Below are 25,088 nucleotides of genomic sequence, written 5' to 3'. Positions count from 1 at the left end.
TCAAAGTCAAATTGTGTTTGATAATTATCCTGTGAAGTATTCTAGTTTGTGATGTTTAAGATGCTACGTAAGGAAAAATGGTTGTTGTGCAAGAGCAACTCTCAATTATTTTTCCTCCCCATCACCAAAGGGAGTAATTTGGTCTTCAGCAGTACCAAATGTGCTTGTAGCAAGTCAGCAGCCCATTCTAAATTGTTGCTGACTTTTCCATTATTTCTTAACAAAATTAATCTAATGCCTTGTATAATAGTTTGCTTTAATGCTGTGAACCCGCTTTGAAACACATGAAATGCCATTTACACCTCTGTCTTCAATTGCCACTTTGTTGATTTCCTCATCTAGAGGAATATTTGGCCAAGAATTTTGGATATGAGCTTACTTCCTTAATTATGTTTAATTTTCTTCTTTGTTACTCAAACCTCCAACCAGAATATTTGTCAGTTTACCTTCTTTGTGCATGCTTCAGATTCTATCTCTTGTCAAAAATCTGAGCTTGAGTATTTTCAAGTATCGGGTAACTAAAATAAGTAGTTGAGCTGCAGCAATCAAGGATGCTTTAATCTTTAACATTAATTTGCCACTCTGTTTTTCATTAAAACCAAAATAAATCTTCTGATGGGTACTTTCCCTTCCCCACCCCGGGTTGTTGCTGGGGGAGTGTTGATCAAAGTAATGCCAATGTCAAGTTGTGGTGGTTAGGCTGTCTTGTTGGAGATACCTGGCACTTGTGGCAAGTATGTTTGTGTACAACTGATCAACCCATGTTTGAATGTTGACTCCAGCAACATAATTATCCTAAACAGTTATGATTTGAAGTGTACACTGCAATCATCAGCAAATTGTCTGACCCTAACCTAGAGGGGAAAGTCCTGAATGCAGAAGTTGCCAGCAGCCATATGCCAATGCTCACTGCTGACGTACAGAAAATGTTGATACTTCATTTAGTCAGTGCCCCAGTGTTGACCTTTTGCTAAGTAAGGTAAATTGATTTATTGTTGTCACATGTACTGAGGTACAGTGGAAAAACTTTGTTTTGCATGCCATCCATATAGATTATTTTATCAGTTCAGTACATTGAGGTAGTACAAGGGAAAAGCAATAACAGAACGCGGAATATAGTGTTACAGTTACAGAGAACGTGCAGTGCAGGCAGACAACATGGTGCAAGGCCACAGTGAGGTGGATTGTGGGGTCAAGAGTCCATCGTATTGTACAAGAGGTCCGTTCATTAGTCTTACAAAGTGGGATTGAAGCTGTCCTTCCCTGCACAGCAGCAGGGTCTTAGAACATAGAACAGTACAACACAGCACAGGAGCGGGCCCTTCAACCCACAATGTTATGCCAGACCAATTACATTAGTGATAAAATGCCCAACTAAACTAATCCCTTCTGCCTACACAATGTCCATATCCTACCACTTCCCTCACATTCATGTGCCTATCTAAGAGCTTCTTGAGTGCCCCTATCGTATTTGCCTCCACCACCACCCCAGGTACCCACCACTCTCTGTGTGTAAAAAAAAATCACCGCACACATCTCTTTTGAACTTATCTCCTATCACCTTAAATGCATGCCCTCTGGTGTTAGACATTTCAACCCTGGGAAAAAAGATACTGGCTGACTATTCTATCTGTGCCTCTCATATGTATCTTATGAACTTCTATCAGGTCTCCTCTCAGCCTCTGCCACTCCAGAGAAAACAACCCAAGTTTGTCCAACCTCTCCTTATAGCACATGCCCTCTAATCCAGGCAGCATCCTGGTAAACTTCTTCTGCACCCTCTCCAAAGCCTCGGCGTCCTTCCTGTAATGGGGTGACCAGAACTGAATGCAATACTCCAGATGCGACCTGACTAAAGTTTTATAAAGCTGCAGCATAACTTCCTGACTCTTGAACTCAGTGCCTCGACTAATGAAGGCAAGCATGCCATATGCCTTCTTTACCACCCTATCAACCAGGGAGTTATGAACTTGGAGCCCAAGATCCCTCTGCTCATTAACACTGTTAAGAATCTTGCCATTAAACAGTGTAGTGTCTCTTTACATTTGATTTCCCAAGGTGCAATACTTCACATTAGGCCGGGTTGAACTCCACCCATATCTGCAACCGATCTATATCCCGCTGTATCCTTTGCCAGTCTTCTACGCTATCCACAACATCATCAATCTTTGTATCATCTGCACATTTACTAACCCACCCATGTACATTTTCATCTAGGTCATTTATATTCATCACAAACAGCAGAGGTCCCAGACGGATCCCTGAGGAACACCACTAGTCACAGACCTCCAGCTAGAATAAGTCCCCTTGACCACTACCCTCTGTCTTCTATGGGCAAGCCAGTTCTGAATCCAAATGGCCAATTCACCATGGATCCCATGCATCTTAATCTTCAGGATGAGCCTCCCCTGAGGGATCTTGTCAAACGCCTTACTAAAATCCACGTAGACAACATCCACAGCTCTCCCTTCATCAAACACCCTCATCACCTCATCAAAAAACTCGATCAAGTTAGTAAGACATGACTTGCCCTGCACAAAGCCATGCTGACTGTCCCTAATTAGGCTGTGGTTTTCTAAATAAATCCTATCCTTAAGGATCCTCTCTAGTAACTTCCCTGCTACTGACACGAGACTCACCAGTCTATAGTTACCAAGATTATCCCTGTTTCCCTTCATGATATTATGCTGCCACTGGGGCAAGCCAGAACCAGGCTGGCCCACAAAATGACTGGGGAGAAAGCTTCGCCAGCCAGCAATGCTGAGCCTCAATTTTAACAGTGATCAAGGTTGTCAAGGACTTGAATGTTTCCACATGTCATTTAAAACAAATATTGCAAATAATTATTAAAAGTTAATCGCTTAATGTTTAATTATTTATATGTCCTAAGTTAAAGCAAACAATTAAAAAAAATGCCACCTTTTGTTTGCTGTTTCTGTCTATTAAAATGAAAGGGTTGCTGTTCATGTGGCACTCCAACCTGGTGCACATTCAGCAGATGGATTCCTCCTATGTATCTGCAGGAGCACTGCAAGATTCTGCTTTGCTACTGTCCGAAGCAGCAAAATAATCATTATCAGAGCCCTCCCAGGAACTTCTCTGTTGGCAGTAAAATAATGCACTCGCTGATGCTCAGGGGAGGTTAATGCTGGCAATTCTGTGGGAAACTACTTGCATTTCCCAGCCATTGTTGGCTACTATTAAGTCAGTTAACATCCAAGGGCAAAGTAATTATTCTTGAATTTTGTATACAAGAGAAATAATATCACTAATTTGGAAATTATTTACTTATGTTTGTTTAAATAGGTTTTGTCAGGCAGATGTTTTTCAGCAATAATAACCTGTCTTTTTATTTTAAACAGGTTTACTGGATTGCTATGTACTAATCCTGGTTCCATGTAACCCTTAGTACAAGTGCTGGGTGCTGCTTCAGCAGTTGTGTGCGTAGCTTGGGGCTCTCTATATCACACTGCAGGCATCACTTTAGCTTTACCTTACCAAAAGCTGTGCACTCTATACAGATGAATGAAGACCCCATTTGGGAAGCGATCCAGTCAGAGGTTATCAATTGATGCAGCAGGTAAGAGTTGATAAAGCCATAGCACGTATCTGTTTGATTTGTTCCGTGCTTCCAATGGTTTCTGGAATTGTTTTTAAAACAGAAAAGCAGTTAACGCCATGGATGACAACTGACACCACCCATTTGGTTCTGATACCCTGTCTGGGAAACTAATTTCTCTGAATTTACCTTAATCAAATCTGTTCCTTTATGATTTTGAACACTTTGATCTGCTCAACCTTAACCCTCTAAAGTTAAGTGAATGCACCTGATATTTATGCAATCTGACCTGACAATTTAACCCTCAAATCCTAGGGTAGGCTGGAGAATCTGTGTTGTATTCCCACAAAGGCAACTATTTCCCAAAGGGGTCCAGTGCAAGCTGAATGTAGCCTTCCGAATGGAATTCGATCTAATGTCTGCATGCCTGAGACATCACTCCCTCACTTTGAAATTCCAATACTCTTTGAGATGAAAGATTTTTAGACTTTTTGACAGCTGTTTATATCTGAGCATCAGCTATTATTGAAATGTGAACACTGGCACATAAATCTTTGATGCTCAGCAGTTCCTAATGCAACTGGATGACCTCATATTTCCTCGTGTCTGAACCCAGCTGCCATAGTTCTGCCAATTTCTATAGGGAGTCTTTGTTCTTTTAACTAGCTGCTCCAACTTAGAGAATTTAGTGTACCTCCAAACTTATTGCCAATTCCACATTTGGATCTACAAGTATCCTTCTATCCAATGCCATAATGAATATAGAGAAAAGCATGGTGCTTCATCCTGAAATCAATATTGACAAATATCTCTCTCACTCTCTCTCTCTTTCTCCCCCCTTTCCTCCTCTCTTTGTGACCCCAATCCCCCCGCCCTTTCTCCCTCTAACCACACTAAGTGTTACACCTGGCCCTACACCTACTCCCTCATCACCATTCAGAGCCCTAAACAGTCCTTCCAGTTGAGGCAGTCCTTCGCATGTGAATCGATCTGTGTCATGTATTGCATCTGGTGCTCCTGGTGCAACCTCCTCTACATTGGTGAGACCCAACGCAGATTGGGGGATTGCTTTGTCGAGCACCTTCGCTCCGTCCACCATACCAGTTGGGATATACTGCTGGTCAGCCATTTTAATTCCACTTACTATTCCCACACCGACATGTCTGTCCACAGCCTCCTCTATTGCCAAATTGAGGCTACACCCAGATTAGAGGAGCAGCACCTTGTATTCCACTTTGGTAGTCTCCAACCTGATGGCATGAACATCGATCTCTCTAACTTCTGGTAACCACTTCCCTCTGTCCCCCTTTTTTCACTTTATCCCACTGGCCCCCAACACCCCATTTCTTTCCCCTCCCCTGCCCTCTCATTCTGCCCATTACCCATATATTCCTCCCATGGTTTCCCTCCTCACCTCCTTCCCTTTATTTCCATGGTCCACTGTCCTCTCCTATCAGATTCCATCTTCTTTAGCCCTTTGTCACTTCCACCTATCACCTCCCAGCTTCTTACATCATTCCCACTCTTCCCCCCCCCCCACCTGCTAACACACCCCTCACCTGGATCCACGTATCACCCACCAGTTCTTGCTCCATCCCTCCTTCCCTCCCACCACCACCCCCCCCCCCCCCCCCAAACCTTTTTCTTTCTGGTCCTAATGAATGGTCTCGACCTGAAGTGTCAACTGTCCATTCCACTCCATGGATGCTGCCTGACCCGCTGAGTTCCTCGCTGTGTTGCTCGAGTGAAATAATTGGTTCCTTTTGAAAATTCAGCATTACTTGTAGAAGGCAGCTACTTTAGAGGCTGTTTATACACTGCCATCACTTGCTGTAATTGAGTATTGCAAGAATTGTATGATATTTTATCTGGCTCCATTTGTCCATTTGATGTTTATTTGGAAGAAAAAAAGGCTTCAGAGATCTATTTACTCTGTGTGAAAGGTAAGTTTTTTTTTAACAATTCTTGCTGAAAGTAATCATTTTGTCCAGGTTAAGGTTGACAAAAGTCCTCCTTGCTGGAAATACTAGGAAATCATGTGGCATCCATGGAGAGTTCATGTTTCAGATCAATGAACTTAGAAAAGTTAAACAGTTTTAAGGTGTAGAGAAAGGGGAAGGGTCAAATGGCAGAGTCATTCAGTAGGTGCAAGGCAAGAGAGAATCTAACAGAAAGGTTGGTAGTAAATTTCAGAGGTGAAAATGAAGAATGTTTATCTGAAATTACTTAAGAAATTATTCAGCAGTGCCAGAAATTTGAATGAAAATGTTGCAATGCAGACAATCTGAAATTATTGAACTCAATGTTGAGTCTCAAAGGCTATATTGTGCCTCATTGGAAGAAGAGGTGGTGTTCTTAAAGTTTACCTTGAGCTTTTTAACTGTAAGAGAATGAAGATGCAAAACTCTCAGTGAGAGAGGAATAGAAAATTAAAGTGGCAGCTGGAAACTGGGGTCAAGCTTGCAGACTAAACATGAGTGTTTTGCAAAATAGTTACCCAGGCTGTGTTTTCCGACCACAGTGAAGAAGAAAACACTGTGAGTAGCAAATGCAATATATTAAGTTGAAAGAAGGACAAGTAAATTTTTATTTTGCATTGAAGGTGTGCTTTGGACCTTGATGGTGGGAAGAGAGGAGAAAGGGCAAGTGATGCAACTCCTTCATTTGCAAAAGAAGGTGCGATGGAAGGGGGAGTGGATATTTGTGGAAAGGGAAGTGTGAACAAAAGGGAGAGCGCACCAGAGGGTGCAGTCCTATCGGAATGCCAAAAGGAAGATGTGTTTGGTGGAGGACTTCATAGGAAGTGTCGGAAATTGCAAGGATGTGAAGGTTGCTGGGTCAAATACCGAGGAAAAGGGGAATCATTTCCTGGTTCTGGTGGAGAGACCAGACTACAGGTGATGGAATCGATATGGTGAGACCCTGCCAGTCATTCAGAGGGGAATCCATGTTTGTGAAAAAGGGAAGATCCATTAGAAGCATTGGGAGAGAAGAAGGCATTGTCAGAAAAGATGTGATGGGGACAGAAATTGGAATAGAGTCCTTAGCAGGAAGTAGGATAGAATGGTATAGACAAGGTGAATAAGGGGTCAGTAGGTTTTTAATGGATACTGGTTGTCAGTCTATGTTTTGAGGGGGAGATGGAGTGGTTGAGAAAGAGAAGAGATCAAGATAATCCCTCACGTCTGCTCTGCCATTTAGTAAGATGATGGTCTATCAGACTGTAAACTCAGTTCCTCATTGCTGGTTACCTGTAGTAGCCTTTCATCCCCTTGTTTGTCAAGAATATATCAACGTGGCCTTTTAAAATATTCAAAGACTCTACTTTCACTGCCCTCTGAAGACTGTTGACTCTCTGAAAGAAAAAGATTCAATGAATCTGTCTTATATGGGCAACTTCTTTATTTTTATTTTATTTCTAGATTCTCCCACAAGGAACTTTAGTCTCCACACCCATTCTATCAAGAGCCTTGAGGACCTTGTATACATTTCACTTATTACCACTCATTCTTCCAAGTACCAGCCTAAACAATCCATCCTTTCTTCAAGACATCCTGCCCGTCCCGTGAATTAGTCTAGTAAAACTTCTCTGAACTGTTTCCAATGCATTAGCGTCCTGCCTTGAAAAAGGATATTGGTATTGGTTTATTATTGTCATTTGTACCGAGGTGTTGGTTTATTATTGTCACTTGTACCGAGGTACAGTGAAAAACTTGTCTTGCATACCGTTCGTACAGATCAATTAATTACACAGTGCAGATACCTTGAGTTAGTACAAAGTGCATTGAGGTAGTACAGGTAAAAAACAATAACAGAGTACAGAGTAAAGTGTCACAGCTACAGGGAAGTGCATTGCAGGTAGACAATAAGGTACAAGGTAGATTATGAGGTCAAGAGTCCATCTCATCGTATAAGGGATAGTCCAGATGAGGTCTCATCAGTGCCCCATATAACTGAAGCATAACCTCCCTGCTTTTGTATTCCATTCCCCTAGAAACAAATGATAACATTTTGAGAACTTTCCTAAGTACTTAAATCTTGTACCAAAGGGAAATAGGATATCCTGTATGAGATTGGCCTGGGACAACCTATCACTTCCCTGACCTAGGCACCCAATCAACAAAGCTCAAGTTACAGCCCTGGAAAGACCCAATGGTTTGGATTTTGCAATAAATGGAGATTATTAACAGCTCCATGCTGCCTGAATTTGCACTTGTAGTAGAGACACAGCGCCAATGACTGGTGAAGGGTATACTTTATTTAAACTCATTGCAAGCACAAGCTACAAGTATTTGCAACTTGAACAGTACACTAATCAAGAAGGACGGTGATGAGTCCTGGTGAAACCTGGGGTATCGTGCAATCTGACTCCCAGACTTGGGATCTCTCCTTGCAAATGTTAGTCCTCAGTCCTTGTGCAGTCACAGGTTTTCCTGTCATTCCTAGTATGATAAGGGGTTAAATCGTGTTGCCAGGACCCATGTCCATCTTGTTCTTTCTGTTCTCCAAAGAGACTGTTCCACCTTGTCAATTCAGTGCAAGTTGGGACCCATTTTGGCCATCTGCGTCCCATTTGCAGCTGGACTGTTGACTGCCACAACATTACCATCCCACTTCCTGCTCTACCAATGTGTAGCACCTTCATTATCGGCACTGAGATAATCGGGTACAGAGTAGCGTGGAATTGATTGCTCCCGAAAATTCATGTAAGGACCCCATTCGCCACATGGGTCCCAACACCAGGCCTCACATCTTGGGCATTTCTCTGTCTTAACTTGGCTCTTGTTATAATGATGACCAGCTCTTCTGCCTGACGTGAAAATCTTTGCTGTCTTTGGAGATGTCTTAGAGTGAACTCAGTGTTTCATATCTCAGTCCAGCCAGTTGGGCATAATCTCATGTTCTGAATTTAGTCTAGTAAAACTGAAGGAATGTTATGGGGGTTGATTGTCCCTTATCTCAGGCCAGTTTAGTTTCAGCCTACAGTTATGTCTATTTCACAGAGTGATAATTGCCACAGATGGCTTCTCAAAACAATTGCTGATTCAGAATCCTGTGATCAATCAATCCTGGAGACTTGTCGTTATCAACCTCTTTATACTTTTTTCAGAACTTCACAGATCATTAACCACCCCTGCATTTGGCAACCTCCAAATAAAACTGGACACATTGTTCATTTTTCTATTCAGTGATGGTTGTGTTTTAACTCTTTGGTTACTGCATTGCTGACTGGGGGGGGGAAAAAGAAATCAATGCTTGTAGGCTCACAGTGATCTTCCTAAGGGGAAGGAAGAGGGATAGTGTTTCCAATAGGGAGAGGGAAAAGTTTGTGCAGATTCTGGAATCTGGAGCAACACAGACACAATGTTGGAGGAACTCAGCAGATCAGGCAGCATCTATGGAGGACAATTTCATTGACCTGCTGAGTTCCTTCAGCATTTTGTGTGTGTTGTTAGTGTTGCCAATAGTCTCATTATGGACAGGCTGCTAATACTGCAGAAATCAACAACCTTGTGCAATAACAGTGCAGATGCCTTTTCTTCCATGTCATTTTACTCACTACAAAGGGAAAATCACTGCCTGAATGTGGTGGGACTACCTGACAGAGAAGCTCTGGCCAGAATTCCATGGTCAATGGCAAGCACTGCAAATAAAAATCAAAAAACTGAAGATGCTAGAAATCTGAAATAAAAATGGAAAATGTTGCATTTATTTCAGATGACCACTGCTAATTTTCCATTCACTCCAGAAATGAATCAAAGTGTACCTTGGAATTTCCAGGACCTGCCCTTTAAATATAAAGTACAGTGCTGGTGAGCCTAATAACCACAGGTTTTAAGCAAGAGGGAGAGAAAGGAACAAAAGAAATGTTGTCTGATTTGGGTGGAAGGCAAGAAAGATTAAATGATGACATGATAGTGCAAGGCAATATAGGGTGATAATGACAACAAAAGATGGTTCTAGAGGTGCAAATAAGAATAGCAGAACCATTTTCTGAAATTGTTGAATAGTGATGAGCTTGGAAAGCTTTAAGGTGCTTTATCAGATGGCTGAGGAATGGCAAATTGGGCTTAATTCGGATAAGTGCGAGGTATTGCATTTTAAGAAGACAAATGAGGGTAGGACTTTCACAGTGAAAGGTGGGGCCCGGGGAGTGCTGTAGAACAGATGGACTTGGAGTACAAGTACATGGTTCCCTGAAAGTGGTGATGTAGGTGGGGTGGTAAAGAAGGCTTTTGGCACACTGGCCTTCAGTCAGGGCATTGAGTATAGGAGTTGGGATGTTATGTTGTACAAGATGTTGGTGAGGCCACATATGGAATATTGTGTTCAGTTTTGGTCGCCCCGCTATAGGAAAGATGGCATTAAGCTGGAAAGAATGCAGAGGAAATTTACAAGGATGTTTCCGGGACTCGAAACTGAGTTACAGAGAGAGATTGAGTAGGTTGGGACTTTTTTCACTGAAGTGTAGGAGAAGGAGGGGTGATCTTATAGAGGTGTATAAAATTATGAGGTGCATAGATAGGATGAATGCGCACAGTCTCTTTTTCCCAGGGTTGGGGAATCAAGAACTGAGGCATGGGTTTAAGGTGAAAGGAGAGAGATTTATTAGGAACCTGAGGGGCAATTTTTTCACCCAGAGGGTGGTCAGTATATGGAATGAGCTGCCAGAGAGAATGGTTGAGGCAGGTACATTAACAATATTTAAAAGGTACTCAGTCAGGTACATGGACAGGGGAGGTTTAGAGGGATATGGGCAAATTGGACCAGCTTAAATGGGAATCTTGGTCAGCATGGACCAGTTGGGCTGAAGGGCCTATTTACACGCTCTACGACTTAAAATGATGAGAGGTAAGAAACTGGATTGCACGATACCATGTTTTGAGCACTATGCATGAAAAATGAAAAGCCAAGAACTTCATGCAAGTTGTGCCGTGTTCACAATTTTTATTTAGGGTTCTCTATGCGTTGGACATGCAAGCACATGGATACCAGGGTAATTCTGCCGTAATTTTCAAATCGATCTGTGTGGACCAGGTGTCCTTGGTTGAGCATCAATAGAAAACTGTCAGTGGCAGAGGTCAGAGTGGGAGTGGAGCAGAGAATTGGTTACAGGTAGTTGGAAGTTTTGGGTGACACTTGCAGACTGAATAGAGCCATTTGCTTCTGATTAATTGTAAATGTGCTTCAACCTTGTGCGTTTCTGATTCGATGTAATCACTTTCTGCTTTCTCTAGGTCTTCCTGGTGTGTCTGGTAATATGATGAAGAAGAAAAGTAATCACAGGTGCGTCTGAAGTAATAACAGTTGTAAACTGTCACGAGTAAGGTTGTCCTGAAATCACTAGGCATTGAAGATCAGTCTTTTGGACTGTTGGGAGTAAAGCTGGCAAGCAAATTATAGGGCCATTAAAAAGAAGTTCTTTTAGTAATTAAAATTCACTTTAATTATAAAAATCCTAGCATAGGAGGAAAAGCAAATTTGGTTGAGTCGAATCATCCATCAGGTAATCCAATCATTTGCTTTCTGATTGGCACAGAAATAGAGAACCAGAATACTTTCTAAAACATAGGTTGGCCCTCAACTGGAGTATTGTGTCCAATTCTGGTCATCATATATTAGGAAGGTTGTGAAAGTTCTAGACAAGCAAAAAAGATTGAGTGGAAATATAAAATATAAATCATTATGGATCTAATTAGGATAACTGGAGATGAGCTGTTTCCGTTACAGTATTGTTCAAGGTTAAAAGTAATGAATTATAGGTGCATTCGTAATGTGATTGCAATCTGGAACTTTTGCCTGTAAGAGTGGTGGAAATTAAGACAAAGTGCTGATAATACTCCATAGGTCAGACAGCATCTGTGGAGACAGAAACTGGATTAATATGTTGGGGCATTGACAAACAGGTCCATGTAGCCAGTCCTCTCCTGGTGTCATTTTTCATATCACCATCTCTATTTTCTTTGGACAGTTTTACCTTGGGGGAAATTTAGTCTTTGAATGCCAAATGCATTCAAGGAAGCTGCAGTGACTGGGATGCATCTCTCAGTAATCTACCTATCTTCTGTTTGATATGTTTGTTAGTTCTAGAAAACCACAATTTGCCTTTACTACTACTGAGGATACGGAAGTGAAATTAGACATTCAGGGCAGAAAGGCTTCTTATTGGATAAACAGTTGACTTTTGATTGACCCCCTTGCATATAACTGAGTTAAGAATATTATATTGATTGGGTTATGCTAGGTGTACACTGAAATGCTTATAATCGAATATCTAACCTGAATATAAGGAGCTTCCAATTGAGAGATATTTTAATAAATAACTGCCTGTGAGATATGAAACATTCACCCCAGCTTCCCCTCTTCACAGTTGCTTCCTGATGGGAGCTAATCACCCTGAGGGTCAGGAATGCTCTAGCTGACCTCCACCCTTTTCTAGTAGCCAGGCAGGCTTCTCACTTCCAAAGGACGGAGATGGTGATAGGAACGGACTCAACTGTTCAGCTTCATCCCAGTAACAAACATTACTGCCAAGACTTGCTAACTGCATTGCCATGCAAATTTATACTGCAAGGCACCAGAGGGTGCTGGGGTCCATTGATCCTGTTTCTTCCTCATGCCAATATGTTAGAAAAAGGGAGTAAACTAGATTGTTTTTAAGAATGCCAGGTAGAATTTTTTAAAATTGTTTTTCAAGCAATTTAAACTATTCTATTGTTAAGTAAAAATCTCTAGTTTGAATATACATTATCTGCAAATGCCTGAAATTCAAATGTTTTTAAGATTCCTCTCAAACTGAATTGTGGGTCTCCGTCATATGCTACCATTTTGAAATTGAGGCATTTGTGCTTGTGCTTAATGGTATGTGGCAAAACATTTGAGTGACATTGATGATGATGGCATGAAAAGAAATCATAGCATTCTTCCATTCATGTGGAATGTTGGAAAATCTGCAGAAACTAGGCAAGAGTGAATCGGTGCATAACCTGTGAGAATGTTTTGTTAATGACTGTATTTGATTTTGAGAGGCAACGTAAAAAGCTGTTCCATTTTGCAGCAAGACTGATTCAAATAAGGACATTGCTGAGCACAAGACCATTCAAAAAGCTAAGTCAGCTGACTTCGTTAAGCTTGTTTATGAATGGTTTAAGCAGTGTCACAACAAAGAAATTGTCTTGTTTTTGGGTCGCTTGCACAAAAAGGCCAAACTGTTTCAACATGGATTGAAAATTAGTGACCATTGAGATTTTGGCTAAAAGGTTGGAAAAACAATGTAGTGTATCATGACATCCACTTCATGAGAGTGAGAGGTAAAAGGTTTTCCACAGCAAGGCTACAGAGCAATACATTGATTTATTTGCAAGTGACTGTTTGAGAAATGTTTACAAATGTTAAATCTAATAAGTGTTTTGATTTTAACTGGTATAATTTTTATTTGTAAGGCATATAGCCCATTTAAAGTATACAAAAATGTCACTGTTTAATATTGTTAGTAATCAGTATTTATACTCCAAATATATCTGCAATCCAAATGCTGTGCACTACCAAGTAATTAGATTGGAAATGTTTCACTGTATACATTTGAGTTTATATTTGTACACTTTTGAAAGCTTTTGTATATGAAAAGTTCAATGAAAAGTGGGACTATTAACATGCATCGCTTAAAGTCGCTGCATATCCATGATCTCTATGGAAAGAATGCAAATGATAGCACTGAAAACTGTGCAGTTTTGTTTGTGTGTGTCTTTGTGTCTGTGGTAGTGTGGAACTCGGGTTGATAGGCCCTGGCTCTGTGTACCAAAGAGAAAGAAACAAACTACGACAAATACTAGAAATCCAAAACAAAAGCAGAAACATCTGGAAATATTACGTGTGTTGGCCAATGTAAGTGAGAGGAAGATGAAATTAATGTTTCGTGTTTTATCTGAAAAGTTCACTCCACCTTCCTCTTGAGTGCAGACTTACCTGCTGAGTGTTTGCAATATTCTCTGTTTGGAGTTGGTATTCTTGCTGGCCAGTGGTGTACTAAAGCACTGAGGGGTAGTCTTTGTTTACCAGAGCTCTAGGGTGAGGTTCCAGACTACCTTGTATTTTCTTAGTTCAAAGGGAAAGCTGAGAATTTAAATGATCACAGTATTACAAAATTTCCATTATAGTTTATGTGTGCCTGATTGACATTGTGATTGCACCAGAAAAGCATATTGATATTTTAGTGCATGTACCATATATTTATCTGAATTGATTGCCAGGTTACATATTCCTTTTGTTAGAGGATAACTATTTTGAAGGAAGTGGCTAATTTCTCTGCATAATCTATATGTATATTGTTGCTTTTTCTTCTATGTGCACTGTAATTTGACCAGCTATTCCATTCTGATATTTTGTGGGAAGAAATAGAAGATTTAATTTTTATCCCCATTTGTGCTTAAATTGCTAAACTTAACATTCCTCTCTTAAATAGGAAACATCGTAGCAATGTGGGACCAAGCAAAGCTGTATCTCATTCACGACGAAATATTGTGGGTTGCAGAATTGAACATGGGTGGAAAGAACAAGGTGGAATAACACAGTGGAAGGGCACAGTTCTTGATCAAGTTCCAGTAAATCCTGCACTTTACCTTATCAAATACGATGGATTTGACTGTGTATATGGACTTGAACTTCACAAAGATGAAAGGGTGTTAGGATTTCGGGTCCTCCCAGATAGAGTTTGTGAGTGAAAATATGATTTCAAGATCACCTAATGACACAAAATTACATGTTCAAATATTCCTTTCGTCAGCATAATTTCTAAATTGCTTAGTATTCTGTGCATTTTCTTTTGCTTTTAGCTGCCTCTCGAATCAGTGATGTAGATCTGGCAGAAATGATGATAGGCAAAGCAGTTGAGCACATGTTTGAGAAAGATGATGATGGGGCTAAAGATGAATGGCGGGGAATGGTGCTGGCACGTGCTCCAATCATGAATACATGGTTTTATATCACCTATGAAAAGGATCCTGTCTTGTATATGTACCAGCTTTTAGAAGACTACAAAGAAGGAGATTTACGAATTATGCCTGACTCAAGTAAGTATAAAGGGAAGCTTTCTATTATTTCTGTAAATAATTGTTCTTTTTCTGACTATTTGCTGTAAATAAAACACAGTTAATGAAATGTATCTTAATTGGATGCTTGAGATGTTATGTTGGACTTCTACAAAGACCACAGAGTAAACCTTGTGCAAGTGTGTGTGGACTGGGGTTATTGTTCAAGTCTTATAGTTGTACTTTCTGTCAAAATTTAATGATGCAGTCTAATAGTGTAGAAAACTGAGACAGCCAATGTTACTGATATATTTGCTACTGGTTTCCGTTTGTATTTGCTTTGTCAGTGGAACTTCAAACTGATCTGAGATGGGGTTTTATTAAATATTATACTGAATTCTTTATGTTGTAAAGCAATTGTGTTTTTGGCTGCACACTGATCTCCAGCTAACTGGGTATTAGGGGAAAGACCAAGGTATGATTTTTACAGTAAGAGCATGTCTTGGGAAAGCATTTTTAATATCTAGTTCTTTAGAAAACTTGATTTAATTTTCTGTGGCAAGTATTGCCAAATCAAATGTTTGATTGTTTGACTGTGATTGTGACAGCAAAGCAGTTTATAGACTAGTGAAATATGTAGCTTGGATTCTACCCCACCTTTATAATTTGTTACTGGAGCTTATGGCTATATAATTGGATGTTATAATGGATTGAATTTAAAAACTTAAATGAGTTAAGAAAAGATTAGCATGTGTTGAGTATTACTGAAAGTCAGCTTCTTCGTTCAGCGAGTTCATTCAATAATAATGCATATTAGGTGTGATTCTTGGATCTTTGAGCACGTTTCTCACAACATGGCATGAAGGCCAATGTTACAAGCATTGCTTTGCAGATCAATTTGTAGTGGTTTTGCAGATCCTTGCTCAAGGGATGATACATAACTTATAACATCTAAGCCAAGTTAATAAGCAGTTCCTTGAATTTTCCTGGGGGCTAATTCAACAGACACTCAGAATGTAAAGTTGATTTTTTTAAAACTCGTTTTTGGGGTATTGGTATCACAGACAGTCTCTGCAATTATTACTCATCCCTAGTTACAAAGAAGGTGATTGTATTGTTTTTTGAACTACTGCCATTCATGTGGTGAATGTAAATGGTTTGGTAGAAATGAGTGGCTTCTAAGGCAACGTCACAAGGAAGCTGATTCAACCACGCTGTTGATAAAAGTATAGAACAGGCAGGATATCTTCCCTGGAGGGCATTGGTGAACTGGTTTAGTTGTACTTCATTTTCACGTCTGATACCTATTTAAAGTCTAATGTCTTGGGAACCTGTTCTGTGAAATATTATGAGGAGTTTTTAAGTTACTTGGTTTATAAATTATTTTGCCAAATTATTCTTATTTTACCTTGATTGACTTTTTTGTAGTGATGGTTTCCATCTATGATGACAAAGGTATTCCCATATTCCTTAAAAGTAATTATCTGCTGGGCTCTACCAACTTCAGCTGAGAATTTTGGGTAGTTCTATAAATATTTTCCCATCAGAAAGCAAGTCCTGAGCAATGTTGATGTACAAAGGGACCTGGGCATATTTGTCTACCCATCACTGAAAACAAACATGCAGGAGCAGCAAACAGTTAAGAAGTCAAATGGTACGTTGGCATTAATTGCAAAAGGTTTTGAGTACATGAGCAAGGATGTCTTGTTACGATTATACAGGGCCTAAGTGAGACCATACTTGCAGTTTTGCTTGGTCTCCTTACCTAAAGGATGTACCTAATTTAGAGGAAGGTTAATGAAAGTTTGCCAGACTGAGTCCTGGGATAGCGATACTGCTGAGTGAAGTGAGTGGGTCAAGTAGGCACTAAAGTTCGGAAGAATGAAGGAAGATCTCATTGAAATGTACAAAATTCTGATAGAACTTGACAGGTTGAATGCAGGAAGGATGTTTTGTCTGGCTGATGTGTCTAGAACCAGGGAGTTACAGTCTCGGGATATGGGGTAAAACATTTAGAACTGAGAAGCAGAGCAATATCTTCACTCAGAGGGTAGTGGATCTGTGGAATTTTTTTACCACAGAAAACAGTGCAGGATATGTCACTGAATGTATTTAAGGCACTGGTACATATCTTGTCACAAAGGGCATCAAAAGAATATGGTATTGAGATAGAGGATTGACCATGATCATATTGAATGGCGGAGAGGATTGAAGGGTAAGTGGCCTACATTTTTTAAAATGTTTCTTCTACCCTCCTAATGCTGAAGTAAGAGTGACCTGCAGACTCTTAGGTTTGCTGATGGTTAAATTTTTGATTCTACAGATAATGATTCTCCACCAGCTGAGAGAGAGCCAGGAGAAGTAGTAGACAGCTTGGTGGGTAAACAAGTGGAATATGCCAAAGAAGATGGCTCAAAGAGGACTGGCATGGTCATCCACCAAGTAGAAGCCAAACCATCAGTGTATTTTATCAAGTTTGATGATGATTTTCACATTTATGTTTACGATTTGGTAAAAACCTCTTAGACACACTCCATAGTATAATGGGAAGGCCATATTGGCCTATACATGAACTAATTCCATATGTGGACATTGATAAACTAGGCTTCTAGAAGTCCAGTAAACTATTGTAATCTCATAATCTCTGCCAACAGAAGTTTGAATCAGACAAATGGATCTACAAATATTTCCATTTATGGTGGTCTGAATGCAAGATGATTTTTGCAAAAGAAAGTCTTAAACCAGTATTTAACAAAAAAATGGAAACAAGATTTCCAGTGCACTTTGTCACAAATGTGCTTGAAGGTAACAAACCTGAGCAAGGGTTTGGAAATAGAGTGAGCAAATGTAGTAGCATAAATTTCAACTGGATTTGAGCAAAACAATCATCTGAATTGGGGGGGATAAAACCATAAAATGGTGGGGGAAGAGAGGAGTGGACTTGGGCATTAAGTCCTACAAGCTTGTTTCTATTTAGCATCTCATTTGATGATTGTGACCCTTATTTGAAGTCGAGCACACCTTTGGCCTCGGAGTAAGCTGCAAATTTATTAATATTTTACAGTGTAAGATTAGATCTCTCTTATGGCCTGTTGTGGTTTTATTAAGAAGTGGAGTTCAATATTTATCATAAAGTCTTTTGTGTTTCAAAACGAACATGATAAATATCATAAATTTGCGATAATTTGTTATGTAGTGAACAGTGCATATGTCAGAAGAAATTAATATGAGGAAAAGGAGTAAGAGGAATAGAATAATTTGTGAATATCTTTGGGAAAACCTGACTATTATGTCATTGTAATGCAGAAATAATTTTAAAATTTTTGTGATGTAATCATTGCTGGTATTTATTATCCATCCCTAGTCACCCTGAAAAGATGGTGTACTGTCGACTTGAACTGCTGCCTTCCATATGTGTTGAATGTCAGCAGTTTGATTCAAATGAGTGCCTTCACAAGACAACTTGGTGAACCATGTTGTCGAACATGAATCAGCCAGTCTACATGAGGTTTGCAGGTTCCTGCTCTGAAGGACGTTTTATGAAAATGTGACAGCTTTGGTTTTACTTTAAGCAATATTGGCTTCAAATCTAATTTAATATGATCTTCTGACTAACATTGAGAAATTATCTAAAATCACCTGGTGTCACTTTGTAAATTATAATTTCTGCAGTTTTTCTTTATTTTATGTGACTAATTTTTGGTATGCATTTCATCAACTATGAAAAAGATACTTTTTTTTACACAAATGGCTAAATATTAATTTTAAACATTTTCATTCAAGTGTAATAATTTGGTAATTTAATAATTATCATTTTTATTTCCACAACTTGCGTACTGTTTTAGTTATTTTTCTTTACCTTCCTCAAACCTCTGTAGTCCATCACATCACATCTCCTTTATTTTCTGCATTTGTGCACTCTTAAATCCATAATCCAACCTTTCGGATTTCTCCTTGTGTCCCAGGTTTGACTTCATTTTGCATAATCCCACACAATCCCTCTGCCTCTTTTGGTATCCTCTGAAGATCTTGACTAGGCACTAATTTCTGTCTGTGTAATTGAATATCCAGAACTCTCCCATCATATGCCCTTGACAAAAACTGTGGCCTACTGGAACTATTCTTTCTTCCTCCCTTCCCATCCCACTGGCCTCTTCCAGTAGTGACCTTATGGACTCTGCCAATGAACGAATTATCATCATCTGTCTCTGCATGTCACTTCAGAATGTTTGCCCACTTGTGAATAAGTTTGTTAACATTTGTGAGTTTAATGTGAATGGATGTATTGATATGATTTTGATGGCTGAGAGGTGATCACACCTTCCCCTTAAATTAAATCTCTGCCAAACTTAACATTCCACAGATGGCCCCAACCAAACTATCCCTTTGGTGACCCGACATTTACCACCAAATCATACCTTGGTCATCCTACCCTCTGGCATTTCCTCCAACTTTAAGCATCTTGCCACCTTCTCTCTTATCTTTCATTTTGATTCTATCTCTAGCCCAGAAAAAGACTATATCCCAGTTACAGCTCTATTTGCAAAATTCCCATCCGTCCAGCCTTTTCTCTGACTTTTACCACAACACTTCTGCAGCTATCCACCTGTTCAGCCACATTGCCTTTGAAATCCTACTTCTCCTCTCTCTTTCTCAGCCAGTTTGCTGTCCCTTTGTAATGGGTACACACTTGATCTTCAAGTACAAGGAGCCATTGTGAATTTCTTTATGGAAAAGACAAGCAGTTCTTTAGCATCTCTCATGGCCTTGGGATACCCCAAGGTGCTTTGCAGTCAATTAGGTACTGTTAAAATGTAGTCTCTTGTAATGTGAGAAAACTGGCAATTAACACACAATAAATAAATACAAACAGCAATTTGGTTAGGACCAGATAACTTGTTTTTAGTGATGCCAATTGAGGAATAAATTTTATCCATGATATAATAGATAATTCACTTGTTCTCCTTTAAACCACTGGCATGATCTTTTATACCACTTAAGGGAAAAAATGGGGGGTTTGGTTTAATGTTTCATCCAAAAGTAGGTAATTCAGCATGTAGTATGGGACTGTGTTATCGGCCTAGGTTTTTGTGGTTGTCTTTATAGTGGGATTTTCACACTCTGACAATAGACTTGGAGACAGGAATTTTGACAACCTATTTAGATGTTAAATGCTGGATCTGGTTGGACCACAAAACACTACTGGTGTTTGTTCTCATCTGCAAAATGTGCTCACTATTCCATCCTAGAATGTAAAGAAAATGCCCATCTTCTCTGTAGCTAACTGCCACCTTAAATCTGTTTCTACCAGCCTCAATTAGCATGTAGGAACCTTTATGGATGACTTTGACATTAAGATTGAAGCTATCTGACTAGCTGCCTCTGCCACTTCCCTCTTTTCCACTCAACCACCAGGTCACATTTCCACTGAGGTTTCTCCCTGTTCTATTCTCAAAACTATATTTTGCTGGTTTCTGTGCACCATCACAAACATTCTTTTCCCCTCAAGCCCCTGAATGGGTATTGCTCTGGAAGTTAACTCTAGCTGTTCTAAAACTTTTATTTCTACTCCTGCCGGATCACTAAAATGGATTTTATCAAAGGCACACTGACATATTGTACTGCCGGCCATGACCAGGGTAAGCAATCTCTCCGCATCCTTCTCCTGTCTGCAGCCATTGATGTGGTAAACTACACCATCTTTCTCTACTGCTTTCCTATTGTTGTTCAACTAGGTTGGGACCACACTTGCCTGTTTCCATTCTTATCAATCGAATTCTAACTAGAGGACCTGCATTTGCACTGTTACCACCGTATTTCCAGGGATCTGCCTTTTGCCTCATCCTGATTCTCATCTACTTGTTCCTTGGTGGCAGCATCTGTAACCAGTGTTAGTTTTCAGATTCATTCTGCTCTGCCTCTCTATAACCTTTCTTGATTCTAATTCTGTTTCTAAATTTATAATCTGATGGTATATGAGCAGAAAGCTCTTCCGTGTACAGCAAATGTTGAAGTGATTGACTTGAATGCAAAGTTCAAGCTCCATTTCATAGTCTCCAATTCCATCTTTCTGCTTGGGCAATGATCAATGTGCAACCATATTGTTTACCATTTTGGTATTGCATTTGATATCAAGCTTAGTTTCAGACTTGTCATTAGTAAGAAATCATATTTTTTATATCTTTGTAACTTTGTCCGATTCTGCCCTGCCTCTACTCATCTACTACTGAAATCTTCATCTATGCCTATGTTGCATCTGGACTTGAGTATTCCTACCTATTTGTTGTGTGATCCATGTTTTACCCTCTGTAAATGGAGTTCATCTTATAGAGCTCTACTTGTCATAACTTGCATCCTCTTTCTTTGCTGTCCTAAATTGTCTTCCAGTCAGGTCATTACACACTATTAAATTCTAAATTTTGAATCCCTTCCCTGTAAATTTTTTTTTGTAGCCTAGAGATATCTGCACATCTCCAGTTCTAATGTGTTGTTCATCCCTGACTGTTAGTCTTCCACCATTGGTTACTGTGCTTTTAGCTGCTGAGGCCCTAGGTCTGGAACACCTCCCTCCTCCCCCCCCCCCCCCCCCCCACCAAATTTCTCCAGGTTTCCTTTTTCATTAGGATTTCACTTAAAAACTACCTATTTGACTATCTGCTCAATATTTCCTTTTTTGAATTAGTGTCAATTTTATTTGATAATTATCTGTGATGCTCCTGAGATGTTTTAATCAGTTAAAAGTGCAATATAATTTCCTACCGTTGTTATTGCACAGTATAGCTGAAGTAATTCCTAAAAGAATCAGAAACTGATTTGCCCCTAGCTGGCTGAATATTGATCATCAAGTTCAAACAGTTTGTATAACACATCAAGGTAAGACTTAGTTAAAAATAAGAAACCTTTAACAACCCTAGACATGATCTAAAGCTCTTAGATCTTATGTGTATTTTTTATAATAATCTTCATCTTAAACCTTGAATTCTGTCCTTGTACAGTGGGAGCCAGTATTTTAGATATGATTCACAGTGACTAAAATTGCAGTTCAAATGATGGCATTAGAAGTTTAGTTTTCAAAAGTTGCTGGTTAGACCTTGCAATCGTGTATTTTCAGTCAAGGGAAATTCTAAGAGATCAAGCACTTCGTCATTGGGAGTAACAGTCAGAAGTATTCTCACTTGAGAATTTTTGAACACCTTTAAACAGTTATTAGAGGAATGCAAGAAAGTTACCTGTACTCCAAGTATGAAGACTTATTGTGTAGTAAGAAAGGCAGTGCGACAAAAGATGGATTTTAGCCCAGTTAGGATGTTTAGTGTTACAATATCTGATGGCATAATAAATTGTAAATCAATTCATAAGTTTTTGTATTGCCAGTGAGTAATTATTTTTGAAGCATTATCGATGTTACAATCATGAGAGTTAAACAGGCTAGACAGTACATTGCTTAATTAAAGGGGATTAAAATCTGACTATTTTAATAAGAAATGCATGGTCAAGTTTATTAATTTGCAATAGTCATTCCTTTTTTATTTTCTCCTCCTAATATTGATCTGATCAAGAATGTTTTATCGTCACTGTTGCTGTCTAAAGAATATTATTAGCAAGTGAGAAATATTTTATAGCACTCCTAGGTCTATCATCTGCCTTGTCCATGTGCTGAATCTCAATGATTTTAAATATTAATCCGGTCTTCCTAAAATTAATAGTGCATAAGCCAACAATATTATTTTCCTTAAGGTATTTTGGAAACATTGCATAGGTCACCAATATCATGACAGTGCAATATTAAAATATTTAGCCCCTACCCTTGGAGGCATCGTTGGATATCCCTGCCGAAGTATTTCAAATTGTGTATTTTATCCTATAACAGTATTTCTGATTATATGACATGAAAAAAATAAGAACTTTTTATCTACGGTTCCAATTTTTTTCTTCAGGCTTTATTGACAGCAGTTAATTACACCAGAATATAATTCCATGAGCACTGGTAGAAATCCAATAGCTTCTCCAAGTGATAATTAGATTTAAAATATGTTAAATCTTTAGGCATTGGCTTGATATTGAATTATAAAAAGCCACAATCTAAATATTCGAATCAGCTGCCAGGTAATGAACAAGATTTGCCATATCTGGTTTTGTATTTGTCCCTCAACTGAAATTTCCTGCAATTGGTTTCAGCAAACTCTGGACAAACCTAGGACTTTCCAGGTCTGTATCATTGAATGCAACGCAAAGTACAAATATTCATCAAGCCAGTGGTAGGTCTAAGGTTCTCCAAAATAAAACTGGTACCAATTTGTGTGCCTAAATATTTCACAACCATTGCAAACACAATGGTGGAACTAGGTCCCATGTTTGTTGCTCCTTCTGGGATATGGAAACAAATATGATTTGCAGTGTTAACTTTTGATTTGCCATTCCATTAATCTGAGCCATAGATTTTAATTGACTATATGTACTCTTGCAGGCACAATGCCTGTTTGGTTAATTCTTAGCATACAATGTATTTTCATGGTTTCTGATGTAAGTAGAACTGTTTTGTTTCAAAGCTGCTAATGCACTCGTACATCAGTTGTAATTCAAAAGCAATTTGCTTGTGCTTCTGTTTTAAGTTATTACTGCATTCTGGAACACTAACATAAGCCGCTTAAATCTGGTAATATGACAAAAGATGCTAAGTTTTTTTTTAATTATGGTCCTTCTCTAAAACCCTCTATCTCAAGGTTTGTTCCCAAAAACAGGCACATGCAGCTACCTTGATTTTGCAGCTAAACCAGCAGTCATTTTCAAGAAGTTATGGTATATTTTGTATAAATTCTACTTTTCAAGTGCAGCATTCTTTGGGGCTTTCTGAACCAGGATGATAATTATTCTTTAAAAAAATTCGTTAACCATCTGCCTAAGATTTTGCTTTATTTATTCAAGTTTTTTTTATCTTTAGCCTTGTGCCTAAATGTTTTGAACAATGTGAATACATCGCAATTTTATTCTTCAGTCATCAACACTCAGATACTGTGATTCAACCAGTATTCTAAAGTGAGCAACCAAAGGCAGGTCACATGTTCCTTGTAGATTATTTCTGTTAGCAAATAGTTACTTGTGTATTGTATTATGAACCACTCCATAACCCAATTCTGAATCTGTTTATATATAAACAAATTCATACTGCAGTGTTGGCAGAGTTTCTGCAAATTTTGTCAGTTTGTAAATTTATTAGAACGAGGTCTATAAGGAGATTTTGGGTCTAATCCTAATTAGCAGTTGAAACAAATGTGACTTATTTGAAGTCCTTCCTGAGACAAATTCGGCAGAGAGCACTAAATCTGAAATTGATGTATTGAGCGACAAATTGACTTACAGATTTGGATGCAGTGCAGTCATGACCTTGGTTAACAGTCTTTTTCTGGGAGCCAACACTATTTTCCAAAATTTTCTTGGGGCTTGTGATTATAAGTGACACAATCTTGGATATGTAATAAAAATAGTTGATCATTTAACTTGGGCTATATAACTACTGTGTGAAGTACAGCTTCTATATTGTGATCTTTTAAATGCAAACAGTGTTTTTCTGCATGATCTAAAGTTAGACCCATTTCACATAACCAGCTTTGCATGTAGAACTATATTTTACTTTGTCTGTTTGCTTATTGTATTGTCTGATTGTTAGCTAGGCTGAAATGTACTGATTTTAGAACAGTGCCAATTGTGGTGGCTTATGTCGTAAAAGGGACCATACTTTTTTATTTTCTGAGTGGCAGGTTGTTGGGTGAGGGAGGGGGGTGTGGTAGGGAAAATCTACCAAGGGTTCCTTGTTGTGAATTAACAAATATCAAAAGAACCTAGGTTTACTCATTAAAACATGTAACCCTGCTTGGAATCTGTGTCCTGGACATATTTAAGTGTCAAGTTTGGCAAAGAAATAGATTTGAAATAGCACTCATTGGCGCTTAAACAGAAAGGGGCCTTTTGTTACTAATTGAAACGCACAGAATAAGCATTTATCGATACTTGTGCCTTGAGCCATTGTTTTATTTAATACAGATTTGGCAAATTTAACACAATACAACCTTCTTGGTTCAGATGGAGGCATAAGTGTGTGTGTGTGTGTGTGTGTGTGAGTGTGTGTGCGTGTGTGTGCGCATATGTACAAGGGGAAGTTTGATAATGGGCCTCACGATTTGACTTGGTTTCACAAATCAAAGCTCTGTATTTCCACAACTACATTTTGGAAATATTCTTTAATGAGGGGGAAAACACCACCATTTGAGTACAGTTACAAATGTATGGTCCTTCATTAGTTAGTGTTTTTCAAAAAAAAACTACTCAGCATAAGTCTATTGTATATGTACAATTGAAATGTAATGTTGATGTTTGCTTCTGGAATTAGGCAAATTTTCAGATGTATAGACATTGTAGATCATGTTGCTGTAAGCCATTAGTTCTATAAACATTTTGCATCTTAAAAAATCTTCTGTAAGTTTTTTTTATAATGTTGTATAACT

The 25,088-nt window shown here is 38.9% G+C and overlaps 1 protein-coding gene across 3 annotated transcripts in view; it reads left to right on the top strand.

Moving 5' to 3' along the window:
• LOC127572422 (spindlin-Z) overlaps nt 1–17,112 on the top strand; it is a 72,331-nt gene extending 55,219 nt beyond the window's left edge. For all 3 annotated transcript variants that reach the window (XM_052019660.1, XM_052019657.1, XM_052019658.1), the window contains exons 4-8: nt 3,363–3,580; nt 10,798–10,846; nt 14,022–14,272; nt 14,392–14,628; nt 16,910–17,112. In XM_052019660.1, the coding sequence (XP_051875620.1) occupies nt 3,526–3,580; nt 10,798–10,846; nt 14,022–14,272; nt 14,392–14,628; nt 16,910–17,112 (795 nt within the window). In that variant the 5' untranslated portion in view covers nt 3,363–3,525. The remainder of the gene's footprint in view (nt 1–3,362; nt 3,581–10,797; nt 10,847–14,021; nt 14,273–14,391; nt 14,629–16,909) is intronic.
• Nucleotides 17,113–25,088: the final 7,976 nt, after the last annotated feature.

The sequence above is a fragment of the Pristis pectinata genome, chromosome 7 (assembly GCF_009764475.1).
Source record: "Pristis pectinata isolate sPriPec2 chromosome 7, sPriPec2.1.pri, whole genome shotgun sequence".
Taxonomy (NCBI): domain Eukaryota; kingdom Metazoa; phylum Chordata; class Chondrichthyes; order Rhinopristiformes; family Pristidae; genus Pristis; species Pristis pectinata.
The sequence above is the reverse complement of the archived record's forward strand: the minus strand, read 5'-3'. Positions and strand labels throughout refer to the sequence as shown.